General features: G+C 28.0%; 2 protein-coding genes across 9 annotated transcripts in view; both read right to left on the reverse strand.

The window, feature by feature from the left end:
• The window catches only part of LOC107453483 (dystrophin-related protein 2), a 276,867-nt gene that overhangs the window by 189,078 nt on the left and 66,381 nt on the right, over window positions 1-21,408 (reverse strand). The window lies entirely within an intron of this gene.
• The window catches only part of LOC107453463 (single-stranded DNA-binding protein 3), an 81,232-nt gene that overhangs the window by 2,545 nt on the left and 57,279 nt on the right, over window positions 1-21,408 (reverse strand). For 2 of the 8 annotated variants that reach the window (XM_071182757.1, XM_016070304.3), the window contains 10 exons: window positions 20,231-20,308; window positions 16,916-16,976; window positions 13,497-13,526; window positions 11,826-11,902; window positions 9,620-9,690; window positions 8,432-8,474; window positions 6,600-6,638; window positions 4,789-4,852; window positions 1,469-1,530; window positions 592-676 (listed from right to left, as the gene is read on the reverse strand). In XM_071182757.1, the coding sequence (XP_071038858.1) occupies window positions 592-676; window positions 1,469-1,530; window positions 4,789-4,852; window positions 6,600-6,638; window positions 8,432-8,474; window positions 9,620-9,690; window positions 11,826-11,902; window positions 13,497-13,526; window positions 16,916-16,976; window positions 20,231-20,308 (610 nt within the window). Of the gene's footprint in view, window positions 1-591; window positions 677-1,468; window positions 1,540-4,788; window positions 4,853-6,599; window positions 6,639-8,431; window positions 8,475-9,619; window positions 9,691-11,825; window positions 11,903-13,496; window positions 13,527-16,915; window positions 16,977-20,230; window positions 20,309-21,408 lie in introns of all 8 variants that reach the window. The other 6 variants (XM_016070306.3, XM_016070303.3, XM_071182758.1 and 3 more) reach the window with 3 other exon arrangements.

The raw sequence follows: 21,408 nt of genomic DNA on the forward strand, positions 1-21,408 counted from the left end.
TTTTCCTTGAGATCATTATCTTTATCCCCAATTTCCTTGATAATACCTATGATATACGAACTTTGGGAATATTACTCTATCATTTTTACAGAAAGAGCAACAAAGGCTCTAAGGTTTGAGTACCAGCATCGGCTTGTCGACTCAAATACTGCTTCTACATCTCACCAACCACTGTAATAATGTAAAATATACATTGTGGTAGATGAATTACGGGTTACTCTTACTGCCAGACTAATTGTGGGAGGTTTTCCTCTCCATGTAACACAAATGTGGGTTAATTTCATCAAAAAGTTTTTGACAAAAGAGAGTTTGCCCCATTGCTTGATTAAGGAGTCTTCTAGTCATTTTTGGTCTGATTTTAAATTATAAGTTGAAAGTTTACAAATGTAAACCCAAAATTGGGTTGGCTGTTCAATTCTAGTTATATAATAAATTCTAATAGAGAGATCATCATTGTGCCTAAAATCAACAACTTATATTGGTTAGCATTATAAACAGCCTAACATGGCAATAACAAACCTTAAGAATCTATAAAACACTTTTTATACAGTGATGAAAGTGTAATGTAAGAATAATTTTGCATTTTCTTACCCGATGATATTCCATTAAGTACTGGCGGTCCCATATCAGGACCCATGGGTCCCATAGGGCCATCAGGTCCTGGTCCCATTGGGAACTACAAACAAAAAGATCAAACACAATACTTATTTTGGAGTTACTTGATTTTTAAAATTAACAACAATGGTACATGTTTTAATTTGCACTAACTATATTCTTAGAAAAAAAATTCAGAGAATAAAATTATTTATGTTTAACAAATGGTATAGTTAAATTAGTATAAACAAATTGCTAAGTCGTCACGCTATCACTAAGGTTTATTGCTACAATAATTTTTAAAATGATACATATGTGCACCAAATGAACTACAGCCTCTTGTTAGATTGTGAAAAAATATGTGAGTTAAGAGGTGACTGTTATTTGCAGTTAACAAGCTTATTGTCCACAAAATAAAAATGAACAAATCAGAAACAGTATGAAACAACAAATTGTACAATGATAACAAAAAAAAAAACAAAAAAAACACACATATATATATGTTTATAATTAACGTAACCACCATTTATTTATTAGAGAAAAAGTTTTTTTTGGCTGATTTCGTTTTTAAAACATTTTATTTTTTACACACTCGTATCAATATTTGATTATACATTTCTTTGCTACATATTCCCGGCTATTAAGAACAGAAATTTCGGCCCCTTGAAGGTTCACTATAGCGAGGTTTGACTGTATTTANAAATGATTATATTGCCGACTACATCATGGATTTTTATGAAATTCCCTGATTTTTAGCTTCATAGTTTTGGGTTACATAATTACATAATAGAAAGCTTATAAATATGAATGATTTGACATTTTTTTTACCAACAAATACCACATCATTAACTTAAAAATAATTAAGACAACTTACCCCAGGCATGTTACCTCCTGGTACTGGTTTCATCATAGTATACATTCCATCTGGACCCGATCCTGAGGAATCTAAAGTAGATAGCAATCAATCCTTATTTATAAACAACAATTATTTCTTCCCCAAACGAGTATTAACTCAGGCAAGAAATAATTGGAAAATAAGCAAAACACAACTAAAATAAAATCATTCAAAACCAAAATAAACAAACTAATACAAATAAGAAATAAACAAACTAAAATTTAAACAAGAGATAAAAGAAAATTATAGCAGGATGAATAACACTACTAAACACTTTTTGCCTGTAAGATGAAGGGCATTAAAAACTGAATAGAAAACCTTAAGAGTGTATTTTTAATTTCCTTTAAAACGCTCTCGAGAAATGCTAATATTTTTTTATGCAAAGTCGAATCGATTCAGGTAGATATTAAATATAAAGTAATATAGATAGGATGAAATACAGAATTTAAGAAAAACTAAGAACTTCAAATTGCTAGCCAGTTAATTAACCAAATATCAAAAGTGCTAGCTAAAGGCAAATCTTAAATTTTTATGAAATTTTTTTTCCTTTAGAAAACTTAATGTAAAAATACAAATTTACTATAAATTGAATTATTTTAAAACTGCAAATGCAAATCAAGAGTCATGCAGTCAGGGAGGAGTAAATGAACAATGAATAAGAGAGAGAATCAAATATGTAGAAGCTTTATCATCTTTGATAATTTCGTAGACTAGAGGAAAAAAGATATAAGGATATACAGTACAGAACCCGTTATCCTGAAATCAGAAAACCGGAAAACCAAAAATTTTTTTCAGGATCAAGAGGAATAATATATACAGTGAAACCTCAAGGAAAGACCATCTCTATTTACTGAAGGCACAGAACTTTTTCCAAAGACTTTGTCTTGAAGAAAACCTTTAAGAGAGACTATCATAACCTCTCCCAGCGACTGGGAAAATCTCTGCACCAAATGCAGAAAAGGAAACTAATTGAATTAATTAATGAATAGTTGAATTCATTTACCCAAAGATGATTTTGAGCTATAAATTTTTTAAAAAAAAGTTTTAACATTCTGCATAAAATTAAAAATGTCAAAATTAAAATAATATGTTAAAAGAGTTAATTTTAAATAAATTTTGCATTTTATCATTTAAAATTAAATTGTTTAATACTAAAAACAGAAAAAGCAGCATTAAAGGGTTCAAATTTTTGATTGCTCTCTTTATTTAACTATCTAGATCATATTTCTCAGATTGTTGATCTCTCTTACTCTTGTTTGAAAATAAAAAGCAAATTTGTAAAAAAAAAGAAAGAATATTTTTTCATGTCAGGTTTTTATTTTTAAGTCTGCTTGTTTATTCACTGAAAGTACATTTTCCACTGATTTGTCAATTAAGATTATTATAACCCTAATTACTTGCAAGTTAGCATAAATCATTAAAATTGCATCTTTAAATGAGTAAGTCAAATCATTAGATCTATGGGAATCATTATCAAGCTTAAACATCTTCAGCTTTAGAGAAATGAACAATTTTGTTTTGATACTCAAAAAATTTAACAAAATATAACATAATGTTAAAATCAGCATAACTATTTTAAAAAAAGAAGAAAATTTAAAGCTAAATGACAGAAAATAAAACTTAGAAACTCAGGAAAATAACAAAATATAAAGCAAATTTTTTAACAATTATAAATATCATGCAGTTAATTTCTAAAACTGAACAGGGTTTGTGCTGATTTCTATGAATAAAAATTAAGCACTTAAGTACCCTACCCAAATCAGCAAAAAATGGAATTGTATTTCACAAAAAATTGCATGGTTCTTTCATATTCTTAAATTTGAATTCCATAATAACCAAGGTTCTGTTACTTTTCATTAATAAAAAATCAATTTTTATTTAATTCAATTTTCTATTGAAAAAATAAATACTTCAGATAAATTCAGGCATTGAAATTTGAAGGGGAAAAAAAAAAAGTATGGATATCATTGAAAAATGTAGCAGATTTACAAAATCCTTGTTGTGAAGTAAGGTGGAAAAATAATGATATCTAAAATTCGAAATCTATGCTGTTATAATGCTTAAAAAACATCTTCGTCAAAAGGGTGAGATAAAAAATAAAAAAAAATTCATGCTGGCATGACAAAAGAGAATTTTTTTACATGAGTTGTCTATATATAACCATTGCTGAAATTAAACATTCACATGTTGTAATAACATCGTATTAAAAATATTCATATTTGGAAATCAATATCAAACTATGGTGTGTTGAAATAAATGAAAAAGAAATAGGAAAAACAGCATAAATTTAGGCAAGAATCTATGAAAAAGTGATAATTCAAATTTGAGTGTTGTAATAACATTGTATTAAAAATATGGGAGTTATTATCATCAAAAGGTGGGAAATTTCAATGGAATCTGAATTAAACGGATTAAAAAGAAACAAATTGAGGAAAAAAAGAAGAGCTAAGGTTAAAAAAATGGTGCGGAATATAAGAGTTCAAAAAGTGATTTGTAAATAAATAAAATAATTGTTACTTAAATCTGAAATTCACATGTTGTAACGACATCATACTAATTCAAATTTTTAGAATTTGAAAAACCAGGAGAAAATGACCATTAGAACAATCTAGAAACAATAGAATCAGGTGCAACAAAAAAATTACTCAAATTGAAAATCAACGTGTAAAGACCCACAAAAACTATGCAAAATAAACTCCAAAAAGAACTATTAATTATATTAAAATGGATAAAAAATCTATAGGAAAACGACATGGACTTACCATAGCTTTGTTGTGAAACAAATGCATGAAAAAGGGATAACTCAAATTTGAGACTTACGTGTCATAATTATATCATTAAAAATGTTGCCATTTAGGGTAGAAAAAACTACCGCCTTACGGTGTGAAATTATGAGGGCCTCCTTCTGAAACTAACACATTAAAAAGAAATGGATTCAGATTGAAATGCGTTTAAAAGGTTTAAAGCAGGTTTTGAAACAATCATCAACAAATAGTTACTTTTCAAACCTGAAATTTGCATGCTTTAATAACATCATACTAATTAAAAATAATCTAATTTGAAAAGCCAGGTGGAAATGTCCAAGAAGAAAATAGATGCCAATTTAAAACGAGACAAGTGCATTAAAAGATAAAATTCCTTTCTCAGTTTTTCTTTTGAAGGAAAAGTATGGACTTTTAAGCACCTTACCTTGAACAAGCTTAAAATTTGAGTCAGAAAATTAAGTACTATTAATTACTTTTAAGGCAAGCACAAACCCTGGTAACATAAAAATAACAATGATAACAACTATACAGTACCTTGTGGGCTTGGCATGATGGGAGTTCCAGGACCTTGCCCACCTGAACTTGATACTGGTGGACCCTGAAAGATCAAATACAGACCTTTAGATTTAGAAGTAGAAAATAGTTAAAAACAAATTTTTCTCTATAATTTTTTAGCTCACTACTTCAGAAATATAATACATAATATTTTTGATGAATTTTTGCAACACATTTTCAGCATTTTTCAACCTATGAACCGTGAGGCTTTGCAAGTGACCAGCAAGTAACAACATACTCAATATTTGCTTTAACTATGTTTGCACTGACCCCTGCTTTAACTGAATCTGAGAGATCCAGTGAATAGCACAGAAAAGATATCAAAGTCACATCCCCTTCCTTCTAGCTCCTGTTAAAATGACGGGGTGAGGTTTCGCCTTCTATTTCCTGCTCCCGTGATATTTCTGGGCTGGAGTGTTCAGTAGTAACAAGCCAATAAAAATAAAACTAATTCATATCCTTTGCCAGGAAAACATTTTATTTCTCATTTTACACACCAGATGGCATTACCAGGATATTTTTAAGGTAATTTTAGTTTTAGATAGTTTATTTTAAACTAGATGTCAGCGCTAATCAAATAGCACTAATAAAAAAAATAGGCACTTTTATGACCGTTTTCTGGAAAATTAACCGATCGTTAAGGGGTTAAGAGCAATCAACTAAACAACAGGCTTTGTAATGGGCTGAAGAAGGAAAAAGAAGAAAAAAAAAGACAATATTTTTTTTAAAAAAATCAGGACTTTTTTTTTGCTTTGTGAACAGTATGCATGTACCATCCTACTCTTAAAAAGGCTAACCGATTACTAAAAAACATTATTTTACTGCAACAGAATAAAACCATTTTATTTAGCCTATTTTTAATTTCAGAATTACTTGGTTTAGAATAGAAAGTTTTAACAGTTTCTAGAATAATTTTATCAATACTGAACAACTCATTAAAATTTCAAATCAATACATCGAATAATTTTATAGTACTGTTGCATTAAAAAATTTACCAGTAACAATAAGTTAATATTCCCTCATATCAATACATAATTAAAATTTGTAATAGAATTCCTGAAACAAAAACTCAAATGAATATGTCGCTTAACATTTATGCACAAACGTAATTTTAGTAGGTAAACCTTCAATTCACCATTTAATCATAAAAATTTGATAATGTAAAATTGTTAATAACAATTTCTTTTCATAGAATGATTCAATTCCCAAGGAGGCTAAAACAATGAATCCTGTGAGTAAGATTAATTGCCTGAAACTGTATATAATTAGTAGACAATCCCAAAATTGGTGTTATTAAATTTTGGGATTTCTAGTAACACAATTTATTCAAATAATAAGAGATAGGATCATCAAAAATCCAAATCTGAGGTAATGAGATTTTCTAAACAAACACAAAAATTAGAAAAACCAGCACAAAAAGCTAAAAATAGGACAAAATATTTTTTAGGAGAATCAAAACACACTTCTGTCACAGTGAAAACAAGGCATGTATTGGTTAAATCAAAGCGGTTTTCCTTATTCAATAGGAAAAGTAAGCTTAATAGGGAAATTTTTTAAAAAATTTGCTTCAGTAGCTTGATACTTATATAATTGAAGAAAAAAGATAGATTTAATTCCTATAATAAACACTGATTTAGCTATTTAAAATAGAATATTTCAGCTAAATCAATGCATGAATAATGGCTCACATAAAGTATTTTTAGTCCATCAGCATAAAAGTATAAATAGTTTAATCACTGCAGCTTAATTAATATCAACACATCTATTAAAGCTTTGCAGATTGTACTCACCCCATAGTGACTTCCAGGTGAGGATGAAGAATAGTTCATCTGAAAAATCAAAGGAAATATGCTTTTTAAGTAGGTACATAAGAATCTCAATGTTATATACAGGGTATCTGCTACATTTTAGATTTTCAAATTCATGACTTTTCATGATTTTCCATGACTAATTCCAAGAATTTTTCATGACTTAATGAAGTTGCTATTTTCTCCAACAAAAACGCAACAATAAATTAAAAAAAGCATTATAATAACATTATTCGAAATAGGCATAACCAAAACTAGTATACTCTTCATATTTATAGATTTTAAACTTAAAAAACAGAGTAAGGAAAGAGTTGAAACAATAAAATAGCTAAAAAAATACAAAAGCAAAAAAAAAAAAAAAATTTCTGCAGAATTATATTCTAAAGATACTTTTCTTGTTCATCAGAAAGGAAAGAAATACTCCTGATTTTTCTGTTCATTTCAGAATTAAAAAAATTCGCCAATAACTGGTTTGCTTCAACTAGAATTTTAAATTGATAAAATTAAAAAAAAAAAAATAATAAAAATTCTTAAATCACAGAAGAGAGTTTAAAGGATAATTCGCTCTAGAAATGATATTTTTTCTTTCATTTTTTGAAAGAACACCATAATTTTTAAAGAACATGATAAAATCATTTTATATTCAAATAAAATATGACTGAGTGGTGATTTTGTTAGAAATTCAGATATTTGGAACAGGATGAAATTGGGGGGAGGGAGATTCCATTTTAAAAATTAGATTTTTCGGAGACCTAAATCCATGACTTTCCATGATTTTTTTTAAAAAATACAGTAAAAATCATGACATTTTATGACAAATTTTGTTCAATACCAAAATTCATGACTTACCATGATTTTTCATGACTTTCCAGGTGCGCGGATACCCTGTATATATAAACACTAGATTTAATAAGTTATCTTAATAAGGATTTTATTCGGGCAAAAAAAAGGGATTAATTCCACACTAAAAACCAAAGAAATTCTTTTTTTTTTGTGTATAAATTTAGAGAAAAGTTAGTTTTTAAATTATGACTATTAATTAAAATTTAGTTAATAACTATTTTAGTAAAATATATACAATCTGGAGATTTCTAAAGAATGTAAAATTCTGAACGTTTTTAGTAATAAAATAATTAAGTGGTTATAAAATCATTATACTTGTAACCAGTTTCCTGATAGAGTAATTAAATAGAATAATGTATTAAGATGCATTATTTTTTAAACAATGTGTCTAGAAAAATTTTGACAAAAAATAAGTACTTTTCAAGCATTATAAAATCGCCCATCAATAATTTCTTTTCCTTTTTATTATTGAAAGTTATCCATACATATTTTTATTAAATCAGGGCTGGACAAGTTGAATTGAAATTGTTAATTTCAAACATTTTTAAATCAAATAAGATTTCTTTATCTATTTTCTAAATGCTAAATAAGTGACTACTTTCTTAAAAATCTTGCTTGTAAAATTCATTGTGTTTCTTTCGTTCTTTTTAAAGTAGTCAAAGAAAATTTAAAATTTTATCAGGAAAATCAGACTATAGTAAAAAATCTAAATTACTTGATGCAATTAGTGGATGGTCCCTCAGGTACACACTATCACATTTATAAAATTGTAATTAAGATTTATCATATTAAATCAAATGAATAATGAAGACAGGAATTGTTTTTTCTAAGACGATAAAAATAGTTATAACAGGTTTCAAAGAGAAAATGTTGCAACAGAAATCCACATTTCCAAAAATAGAACATATAATGAAAATGATAGATACTAATTCTTTAAATATATATTTGATACTAAAATCATATATGCTTACAGAAGATGTATTTGGATTCCAAGGTCTACCTCCAGGACCAGGCCTATAAATAAATGAAATAATTAATATCAATATAGCTTTTTATAAACGTTTACAAAAGTGTATAGTCTTAACTATATTACAAAAGTGTATAGTCTTAACTATATTACAAAAGTGTATAGTCTTAACTATTCAGGACTCTAGAGACAGCTCCCTGAGATTTTCAAATTAAAATATGAAAAGCTCCGACGACTTTCAAGGTTTAAAATACCGCATCTCTGTGTATAAGTCACCTTTTCAAACCCCCATAATTATACGTAAATCAGGGAGTCAACATATACAATCTCTCATAACAATAAAGTCGGCCATTTGTTGATCGACAAATACCGATGTAATATTAAAATAGAGATAGATATAAACAAGCTTGTATCAGTTTACCCCTTTTTGAGAACAAATGTCTCATATCCAAAGAGAACAATATGAAATACTTTTAACTAAAAAAAATTTTGCAGACTTAAATTTTTTTAAAAGAAATTTTATTTTCGGTTTCAGCAATCGGTGTATACACCCAAAATACCAGAAATTTGCTATCTCAGAATCAAAAACAGGGGATTTATTTATATAATTGTATATACAGTATTCATAAATATGTATATCTGTGTTTATTAAGAATTTATAAATAAAAACTAAGAAATTTTCTTAAAATTTTGAGTAAACTTTTACCACTAAAAATTACTCATTTTTTCATATTCACATTTCATGATGCTAAACAAAAAATCTCTATATAATAAATTGGTTACAAATTTTAAAAGAAACTCTAGATATGAGTTAATTTTCAAAAAGGCTTATAATCTAAATTTTTTATTTTTTTAAATAGCAAACCATTAAGTATTTTTTAAAATAGCATTGATGAAAAGAAAAACAAATGATAATCCCACCAGGCAAGTTTTAAGACAGTTTGCAATAAGATTATTATTATAATTCTTTAAAACAGGATGCAATGCTTAATAAATTAAAATACTGTTTGCAGTAAGGTTGTGTTAGATCCGTATATAGCTAATATCATAAGAATTCCAGATTTTTTTAAATTTTTTTTACTGTTTACAAAGAAAGTGGCCAAGCTGCCTTAATAACTATCAAGATCAAAATACCAATAAGAAGAAATAAATGCACTTAGATCAATCAAAAAATTATATATTTGTAACTCACATGGACATAGGTGACATCTGTGGTCCAGTGGGACCCATGGCACCACTAGGAGGCCTCATACCGCCATAATTCTAGAAAAGCAAATAAATAATTTTATACACCAAATAAATTATTTTAAAATAATCCTATTTATGCGCAAATGTATTACAATTGTCTGTTTAATTATATTACATTTTAAAAACTAAAAGAATGATCCTTTTAAAAGAAGTTCTAATGCAACAACAAGAGAAAAGAGGGGAGATGAATAAATCAACGTGCATGCTGATCTACACAATTTAAAAATTGAAATATGTGAAGTTAAATCAAATATATATCTCAAAAGTAGAAAAAGAACATAAGTGGATGATCACTTTTCATTGAACTGTAGACAAGACAATTTATTATTAAACTAGGTGCCCCTGGCAGAAATATTCTGATACTTTGGATTTGACACTACACATAATACAAGAACATTCGTGCTAGCAAATGGATTTTATCAGCACATAGAGAAAATTAGGATAAAATATTTCGACTGTTTTTAAGATAAAATATTCGACTGTGTGCAAAAACATAAAAATTTACATTAAGTTTTTTAGTTAACTAGTTTTATTTTGACAGGTGTGTGCGTCTAAATTTCATCCTTTTTGGTAGGAAATTGCTTGGCAAGTTGGTAAAGTAAGAAATATACTATAAGAAAAAGATTCATCATTATTGATGTGTGAGGTAATGATATACTCTTTATTTAAAAGAAATTCAAGATCTTTTAAGTTTATTAAGTAGTAACAACAATAAATAGTTGAATAGAGGTTTTAATTTTCCTGAATTATTTGCAGCAATCACATCTTAAGAGCAGTGATTTTTGCTAGCGCTAAAATGTTGAATATTTATTTTGATGTGATTTTTTAGAAGGAAAAAAAGAAACCTAAATTAGGATATTACATTCAAATAGCTTAGAGATTTTATTGGACAATTAAATAATTGAAATTAAACGATCTTGCAACAGCCAGTTGTAAGCCAACTGGGTTTTTTGGAGTTTACAAGTCCACAATTTCGACACCAATAGCATGGCAGTATGAATGGTCAACATTTTACATTGACTGCTTTGATTTCCAGACAAGCTGATGTCCATTGATCTGCATATGGGTAGACATCAAATCATCACTGCAGACCTGCCAACCTTAGAAAATAAAAAAGCAGGAGACTCTGTATCACGACATTGCGCAATATTGAAAATTAAACCTGCTTCACATTTCCTACAAGAAATTTATTTCAAAATATATTACAGTGGAACCTGTCTAAATTGACCACCCTCGGGACCAAGTCAAATGGTCACTATATAGAGGTGGTCACTTTACGAAGGCTCTTTAAAAAGGACCCTTGAAATAAAACTTGTAGAAAATGGTCACCTTACTCAGGCCTTTACTTTACCCAGGTGGTCACTTTCACAGGTTCCACTGTATTTACATTACATAAAATAGACCACAATAAGATTCTGACACTGACTAATAAAGATATGTGTTCTTACTATAAAATATAAGGTTCTATAGAATTATATTAAAGCACATGTTTTGATTTTTTAAAATTTAGGAAGAGGTTCAAAATTAATAAAATATTTCAATAATGAATACAATACTTTATAAATGCATCTCTTTTTTCTTTTTTTTTAAACTGCTACTGTTTTAAAACTGCAGATGTTGCTGATTTAGCATTATTTAAAAAAAAAAAAAAAAACTGCCATCTATAGAAAGTGAAAAAACATTTTGCCTAATGGTATCCAAAATATATTTCCTCTCCGATTTTGCCAATTCATTGGTTGTTGTTGTTGTTTTGGTTCGTGCACACCATAATTTTTAGCGATGTTGCTATCGGGGAAAAATTTTCTAAATAAATGCCCAGAATGTTCTGAAGCACAAGTTGGGAAGGAAATTGCAAATTGTTTTTTTTTCTCCTCTATCGTGCACTAAATAGAAAAAAGCAGGAGAAAAAACCCTGAAGGCCTGAGGGCGAAGATTTGAGGCAAAAGCAGGAGACTCCTGCTAAAAGCAGGAGAGTTGGCAGGTCTGTCACTGGATATCGAACCCCAGATCTTCATAATGACAGATCTGGCTCAAAATATTTAGTGTATGAAGCAGTAAATTTGGCTGCATTAAAAGTGTCAAGATCACATCAATACATCCTGATATTGATACTTTTTCTCTTGAAGGACAAAATAACAAACAATACTTACACCAGGATTCATAGGGCCCATTGGTTGACCCCTAGGAGGATTCATACGTGGGTTCATAGGATTCATTCCAGATGGACCTGAATAAAAAAAGATTTATTATTTGTATATTGTTTTCTAGAAAATTTTATCAAATGATTTAAATAAAGTAGGTTAAGATAATGAATGATTTAGAAAAATGCTAGTCATAATTCCACTGAACTAGTTTAATAAATGCCTAAGTTAAGTAAAATAAATATTTAAGTGGCATGTATTACTTAAACAGATTTTTAAAAAATTACAATATTATTTTTGTATTACATATTTGCTTAATAATAAAAAAAATGAAGATAAATATTTCAAAAATATTTCTTGTGATGTTATAAAAAATATTTGTTAAAATGCACAACAGTTGGATTAACTTGTTTTTATCCTGACACCAAAGTAAATCCATGTTTTTCTGTATGGTAAATGCTTTTTAATGCATACATTAATTAAGAGCATTATTTAGTAATTTTAAAATATATATACATTAAAAATGCGCTTTTGTAAAATAAAACGAAATAAAATGTTTTAAATTTCCGACAAAAATTTAGCTTAGAAATAATTGGAGCAGATGACATTTTGTTTCTATGTACTTCATATTTTTAACAGAACTTCAACTAGAAAAAATTTTAGTAAAAAAAAATGTAAAAAAAATTTAGTTTTTGCATAAGTAAAAGTAACTTTTAACTTAAAAAAGGATTTTTTTCTCCTTCAAATATTGAAATCTTCAATCTCTTTTAAACTTTAACAATAAATAGAAAAAAGATTTTGATTCGATCTTTAGGATCGAAACACATGAACATGAAAACTCAAGTGACAAAAGGGCAGTTTAACCCCCCCCTCCACAAAGAAGCACCACTGTAATTTTAATTGCAGCACAGCATATATTTTCCATATTAGTTTCAGTCGAGAAGAAACTATGCACATTTAATTGAAATAATAATCAATTTCAAGCAATTCTGAAAATTATGCTTCAGTTGTTCTGGCCATTTGTTAATTAAATTACTTTGAATTATGCATCTCAGAAAAAGCATTTAAAATTTATGTTGTAAGAAACACCTTAAAAATAATTTTTTAATTAATTGTCACTTTTGGATCTCACCAATTTGAGTTATTGCAGCAAACAGTAAATAAAGCTTGTTATAAAATTGGCAATGAATGTAATTTTCAAGCAATTGTTCAACAATTATGCAGTCACAATTTGGAGAAAATTCAGCAAAAAATGTTCAAAATTATCTAATTAATAATGGATTTATAAATCAACAACACAAATTAATTATCAATCCACAATAAATATTTTTATCATTAATAATTAGCTCAAATTAAAAATACCCAAATGAGGAAATTTTAAGAAAAAAAAATATTATAATTTGACTTAAAAAAAAAAAAAAAAAAAAAAAAAACATTACAGCCAATTACAATTCATAGAAGACTGCAGTAACAGCAGGAAAAATTTCACTCCACCTTTTCGAATTCTCAATTTTCAGTTTTAGAGATATAAACATCAACAAAAACATTAATTTATTTTAAACATTAAATTGATTTTTGTGATTTTAAATTAAATTGCTTGGCAAGGAAAAGAATTTTAATCTCATTTTGACCATGACTATTAGTGCAGCTTTAAAAATTACAACATCACATTATCCTTACCTTGCCATGATACGAACTCCCCACTTTCACCTAAAATTAAAACATGTAAATGTTATGTTAGATACAGCAACAAGCATGCACTAGACAAAAAGGAAAGGTGTTCATTAGTTAGTACAAGTGAATTATTTGAAAATTCAATGATAGTTATTGACAAGAAAATTAGAATAAATAAGTTATAAATGGAAGATTAATAATGGTTTTTTTTTTAAACATATATATACATAGCTGCTAACATGGATAAGAAAAAATTTATTAGACTTAAAGAAATAATAAATTTCATAACTGTTGCATAATATACTAAATATTTTACAAATAGGGAATTTTAGGGATCTTCATTTTCAACAAAATCGAAAAGCTTTATTTTAATAATAACTATAAATGATCTGTAATATTTTCATTTTTGATTGACATTAAATAAACTTGTATTAATGCTTTTTTATCATTATGTTAACCCATAATTTTGAAGATTAATGGGCAAGTAATTTATTCCTGATTGAGTTTTAAGTAATTTAAAAAGGGAGTTCTGAATTGAAGTAATCTGAAAATTTCAGAAGAAGAAAAAAGGAAGAAAGAAAAGCTTTTAACTGCTTACTATAATTAAGGCTTGCTTCATTGTGTATTAGTAATATTTATTTAAATATTCAAGCAAGCAATGAATTGTGTAAAATTTTTATTTCAATTAGGATTTTTGTTTAAATATTTTCAAAAACCAGGAGATCTTTTATGAAACCAGAAGACCAGGGGAAACTAATAAAATCCAGTAGAATTGGCAGCTATGTATATATATATATATTAGTTCTAGAAGTTAGTAAACACAAAATTAGCTTATAAGTTAGTGAAAGCATCAGTAAGATTCCTTGTTATTTTAGATAGGTATTAAAAGTTAGAAGAAACATTAAATGTAAACAAAACAACAATACAAATAAGCAAGGCAAAAGGGGAAGGAGGAAAAAAAAAAAAAAAAAAAAAAAAAAAAAAAAAAAAAAAAAAAAAAAAAAAAAAAAAAAAAAAACAGTATATATTCTGATTTTTGTTTGTTTGTAAGTTATACTATCAATAAATAAATTTAAAAAAAAATCTTAGAAGAGATGTGATCCTTAGATCCAGTCAGAGTTATACTTTATTCTATACATTCATTGCCAGTTTGTTAAGAAATAAACAAGTAATAATATTACAATTNAAAAAAAAAAAAAAAAAAAAAAAAAAAAAAAAAAAAAAAAAAAAAAAAAAAAAAAAAAAAGATAATGGAAAAATTTATGGTGCACATCATTTCTCTACTGTGATTTGATTTCTTCTTCTTTTTTTTAAAATCCTTTTTTTAGTTTCCCCCTCTCTACTTATACAAATAAGGGGCAATAAGTTGTACTACCATGAAATGCTTAAATATGGCTGAACAGGTTAGCAGGGAAAATTCCCCTTTTCTTTTCACAGGGGATGTAAAATGTATTGCAAATACTTTACAGAGAATTATTAATTTGCTTCAGGTATATAAAATTCTTTTATTTAATTTTTACTCAAGTTTAGAATTTACTCATTGTTATTGAATTTTTTTTTCCTTCTAAGCAATATATTTTAACTCCTAATCAAAGTTCCTGTCAGTGATTAAAGAATTTATCAGTTGTTTCATGAAAACTATATTTAAAAAAAATCAACAAATTAAAATAATTTAAAATATTACATTTACAGCAATCTTGGTGTTATACAATATAGGGGGATTGTCAAAAAAAAGTAATATTAGCAAACAAAAGGGTACATGATAAGATAAATATCAAAGTATTTAAACATGTAAACTAAATGCTAGTAAAAAATAGTAAATACCACACGCGATCAGATCGAAAAATAAATAAAAAAGCTACTATACAGTAGCTTGTTTTAATTTATTTACAATTCAAGATCGCAATAGGAACATCAGTAATATTATTTAAAAATCTGATTTGATCAATTCGTCTTCACTTTGAATAGAACAATAAACAAGAAGTATTTTTTAATCGATATATTTTACATTATTTGCGATGTTTTTACTGCATCCCAAAAAAATTCCTGTTGGAGGGGGGGATAGCTAGTTCTTTATTTTAATTTTTTTTTTTTACGTTCCTCTTTAAAAAAATTTTTTAACCTCGTTGAACGCGCAGTGCGTTAATTGAAAGAAGTTGTTCTATAGAATGTCATTTGAGATAATCATATAAATCTGCGCAGTCATAACCTAGAAAAACAATTATTCAAATGGTTACTTTGATGTAGAAAAACACATTTCTCATGTAGGCAACAAGATGTTATTGTGCATCCTATTTTTATTCAGTTGGACTTCCGTAAACGTGAACGTACTTGTCTGGATATATATTTTAACGAGCAGTTTGATCTATGAAAGTTAGCGTAGGAAAAATGTGGCTTATCATTGTTATATTGCCCGCAACAGTTCCTCACTTATTTTTTTTATACTAATACACTTAGTAACTATAACAAACTAAAAAAGTAAAAAAAAAAGTTAAACGAAACTTCTTGCATCGAAATCATAGCGCGAAAAAAATTTGATCAATTACTGAAACAATAATTAAAATCCAATGTTTTTTCTTTGATGATGGTGAAAACGAAACTAGATCCACACACGCTATAAACTCACTCAGGCAATCTCCACAAGTAAAAACTTGTATGCCGAAGTGCGCATAAGAGTGGGTGGAAAGGGAGGGGACTAAACAGCAAAACCGAAACCTCTTGGAAGACATTTGAGATAATGGTTTCATTTCTACGTTCAGGGGTGTAATAACCCGTTACGGAAAGCATTTCGCCATTTGATAGTTTCCGACTAAGGGGAGTTTTCTCTCTATCTTTTCATGAAAACAGCTTCACATTGGGTCACTGCAGCAGCAGTGGCAATGCCATCAAGTAGATGAATCTTTCCTCTTTATGGATTCTACCCCCAACGGAGATAGAGAAACGTGCCGAAGCGGAAGCTCGAATATTACTATCTGTAAGAAAGCGAAAATTAAAATGGCTAGCAGCATCGTGGAGATACTAGTGTAATATCTTTTTCCTGGAACTGAGAAGACCACTGATTAGAATACGGGATTTGAGATGGTTATAGCAAAGGGTAGCTTGGTGACAAATGTTTGGAATAACGTGTGTTTACTGCTGTTTTGGCGACTATTTTTTTAACCCTTCCGTACCAAAATTTTACAAAATAAATTTTTCTTTAAACATTTTTGCTCCTTCGGTCCAAACAAATATTTGTGTTTTCACTCCATATTTTTTCAACTTCTCATTTCAATTTCTATGAATTTATAAACTGAAATTTTTATTTAAAATGCTTACATTTTGTCATTCAAAGTTCATAAATCGAAATAATTAATGGTTAGTTTCTTTTTTAAAGAAATCTAAGAGATAATTTAATAAGCTGAAAATTAATAAAAAAATTACTCTACCTTGCCTGGAGGGATCCATACCACTAGGCATCATAGGTTGTCCAGGAACACTTCCTGGTGCCTAAAGAACAGAAAACGAAAACATATACGAAAGAAAAAATAATTTTTTCCCCCATGTATTTTAAAGTTATCGAATTTGTTTTCATTAAATTCTTATCCTGCAGTACACTACAGAGATCGGCATTTCTCTGATTGCATAGAAAATGACTTTCTCTAATGTTTTTAATCACTACTAAACCTTATTATATCTGTTTGATAATTTGCCAATTTACAAACCCCAGTTGACAAAACTAATTATTTTTATTAATTAATAATTAGTTATTACTGTCGAAAAAGTCTGCTTATTTTACAGGCAAGAATCCGAACTTTTTGTCGGCTGAATTAAACATAGGATGTTTATAAATAAGAAATCTTAGGGCTAATTTTGAGCCCCATTTAACACTGGATCAATATGCACCTGTTGACAAGGGTTACTGGTTCCGTAAGATTGAATTCAAGTCACATCACTGAAATTTACGCTATCTTGGGGTTTTTATAGCGCAGAAAAAGTTGGTTACTGAGAATGTGTGAGTTTGGAAGCGAAATATTCACATTAAGTTCCAATAAGGAATATAATTTGTTAAATGTTCCAAGCAAATAAAAGTTATATTTTATTTAAAAAAGTTTTATATTTTGAGGGATAAAAATAATATTGCCTCGTTGGCAACATCCTTACGATAGCTTTGCCTTCGTTAACTATTAAGTAAACCTAGTTGGAAAAAAACAGTAAATAGCAGTGACAAAAAACGGCAGATGCTTACTTGGTGGATTTTCAAATTAAAACTTTTACAGACGGTTTAGATTTTTAAAGGTTGAAAAAAAGATCACATTATATTTAAATTCTAATATAATTCGTCAACTGTTCCATTCAAATAAAGAAAGAAAAACTAAAAAGCGAAAAAAAAAAAGTTTAATACTACTTTCAGAAAAGTAACTAAAATAATAATACTCTGTATGCCCCATTGTCACGCGGGCTTGTCTTGTCTTTGTTTATAAATTGAAATAAACATAAATTAAACGAATAATAAATAGTACTGACACGAAACTGCAGATTCTTATTTTACTGGTCTTACAAATTAAAACTTATACAGATGGTTTAGATTTAAACAAGTTTGTAAAAAGTTAAAGGCAGAGAAAGGGTGAAATCCCTCTTCCTTAGCTTTAATGCTCAAACTTTATATTAAGATTTTTTGCAGCTGCCCAACATAAATTATGATTATAATAAAGAAAACGAGAAACCATAACTGGTTTAAAAAAAAAAAAAAGGGTTGGGATGCGCGAAGATTAACAGATGTTTAATGCATGCTGAAGTCTGCATCGTGTCATGATGTAGAAAATAGCCTTAGTTAATGGTTTTTATAGCATAAATTACAATAATGAAAAGCTTCCCTTGCATAATTGATGTTATTCATATATCTAATTATTCAACTTAAAAGAATGATTTGGATTTAAATAATTTTTTAACCATTAGTTTTCGCTTTAAAACTCAAAATGGGACCTTAATAAAAAGACGAAACCAATGTGACCTTTCTTAGATTCATTTAATTTCTTGAAAAATGTGTTTATTTGGCCTGCTGTTTCTGATTCGACATCAACACATTTATTTTTGAGTTGTATTAGCTTTTAATCACTGATTAAAATAAAAAGCATTAATTTAAGTATTCCCATTATATGTAAAGGAGTAAAAGTTCGACAATAATTGACATGGGAACACTTTCCGGTGTTAGGTGGAAATTTTTATTATATTTCCTTACGTTGTAAGGCAACTGAGAAAAGTTTAATAAAAATCTCGATTTTTTTTCTTCCAATACCATATTTTCTCTCGACACTTGATAAAGCAATATTCTCAGAGGAAAACTTTTTTTTTAAACACCGTACAGTGTTTTTTGCGAGTACAAGTGTAGATCAGATTAACTTTTCTAAACAAAGATCTTGAAAATCTTGAAGTTAAAATATTAATTACTAATATTGAAAATATATATAAATATAAGTAAATGAAAAATACAAATAAAAACACTAAAATGATTTCTAATTTAATGTCCTTTATATAAAGTATCACTTTATTTTCTTGGCTGAGAATAGTTTTCCATTTTCCGAAATATCGATCTAACATAAATTCTTTCTCTTTTATTTATTTACATACACATATTTTTTAAAAAAGCAAAATACATATATATTTTATCAATGACATATTCTTTCTCTTTTTTATTATTATTTTTTTCCCACGCACCAGAAGTCAAAAAGGGTCCTTGTAGTTGCCACTCTGTTCAGAAATGCTGCAGCCTAATTTTCCCCTTTCAGAAGCAGTTATTGCTACTGTCATTCGTATTTTTATTAAAAGGACAAACCTCCCACCCCAACATTTCTTTACCGCATACTTATAGCTTACACCGTTCTAAAACCCTTAATACCTAGGCTTTATAGATCACTTTATTTCCCACTAATTTGAGTTAACTGTAATTTGCTCACATTTTTAAAGTATTTTTTCCCCCTCCGCAGTTTCCGTAGTCTACGCAGTTTCCCCCGCCGCACCACGATTGGACTCATTTGGATGCTATGTAGTTTCATTTTGCCTTAAAAAATTATCAGTAATTACTTTTAAAAAAAAAAATTACGCCAGAATATATATTTCGCCATTTATTTTTTAAAGAACATGAAATTTTTTTAACGCTAAAAATAAATAACCTCTATTAATATTTTTGACTATTAAACCAATGATGATTCTCATTTCGAGAGTGAAACGAAAAAAATAATTTCATTAAGCACTATCTTAGTGAAATTGACGTTCTCATCAAATTTAAATTGCAAAATATTCGAACTATTACATTACTTTATCTAAAATTAGCACTTTAAAGAGTGTAGTAGATTTATAGTATGAAGTATTTCGGGTACTATATCAGTATTTTATTTTCCCTTGAAATTTTTTTGTTTGAACACAAAATATGTATAAAACTAATTAGTATTATCATTGGTACTTAATATTGGTATAACAAAGTTAATTCTTTGATTTTTCCATGTTATTTTTAGATGTGTTGTATTTACTTTTCTCATCCTTATAATTTGTAAATTTGAGAAAGTAGTGACACTTTTTAAGCTTAAATTTTATTTTCGCAACATTTAAATAATAAAGTAAATTAATTAATTAATTAATAAACAAATTTGTAAATATGCAAGACTTATTCACTAATTTGAAATAGGCAGAGTACGTCTCTTGTTCTAAACATTATCTACATATGTTGTTAATAAAGATAGTAAAAGAACGTGATAGGCACTTACATTAAATTCTACTTGTTGGGGCATTCTTACTCCTGGTCCTCTAGGTCCACCAGGATACCTAGGACCACCCATAAAGCTCTAAAAATAATAAGAAAAAAAAGAACAATGATAAAGTTTTACATTTATAACTAATTAAATAACAAATAAAAAAATAGATAAATTTAAACCTAATTGCAAAGCATCCTAATAGAGAATCAGAAAATAAAACATCAGATAACTTTACCAGTGTTCAATTTCAGTTGTAACAGTAAGAATATTATTATATTTCAGATCTTATTGAAAATTTTGATTTGTTCTCTCTGCTTTTTGCTCAAAATATCACCTTTATTTGCACACAATATGTTTTTATTTCACACGCTGGATTAAAATTGGGAAGAAAAAAAAATTATTTACACTCCTGTCAAAGTATTGAATGAAATAACACACATAGGAATACTGAATTTAAATATAAAGAATTTATTGGTTTCAATCAATTTTATGTAGTTTTTTAAAATGAACAAAAACCAGGAGAATTTTTATTAAACCAGTAGACCAGGAGCAACTGGCAAAATCAGTAGTCTACTTGTAAACCAGTAGAGTTGGAAGCTATGTGCTATGCTAATGTAGTTAAAAAAAATGATAATAAAAACCTACAAGCAAAACAAATTACAATACTAATAGGCATTCAGTTCAATTTTTAAGTATAACGAATAAGAGTTGGAATAAATTATAAGGTCCCACAATTAGCAAATGAAACTTGGAGATACTTAGAAGAAAAAGGCATTTTATTAAAAAATTATTCTTAATTTGGTGCCTCTCAGAGACTGGCCCCCAGGGGTCAGATGTCCTTCCCCCTCTCGCTCTAGCTGCGCCACTGGCGCATAATCGTCAAACGTTTTTTAATACAATTTTCTAATTGATGAACAAAGAGGACAATTTTTAAGAGGACGCTATACTATGGAGAAACTTTTTATCGCTAATTCTCTTTCACCACCAATTGAAAAAGTGAGAAATACAGACCATTTCTCACTTTTTCTGTATTGAAAATACAGAAAAAGTGAGTTAAGGCACACCTAGAGTAAGCCACGAAGTTTCAACTACTGAATAAAAAATTTCAAAATACAAACAAATTATTGGAAGAGATCTTCTCCATTGCGTAATCCTAAGATATCCTCTCATAATTTACTTTCCTTTTGATA

Source organism: Parasteatoda tepidariorum, chromosome 1, assembly GCF_043381705.1.
Source record: "Parasteatoda tepidariorum isolate YZ-2023 chromosome 1, CAS_Ptep_4.0, whole genome shotgun sequence".
NCBI lineage: Eukaryota > Metazoa > Arthropoda > Arachnida > Araneae > Theridiidae > Parasteatoda > Parasteatoda tepidariorum.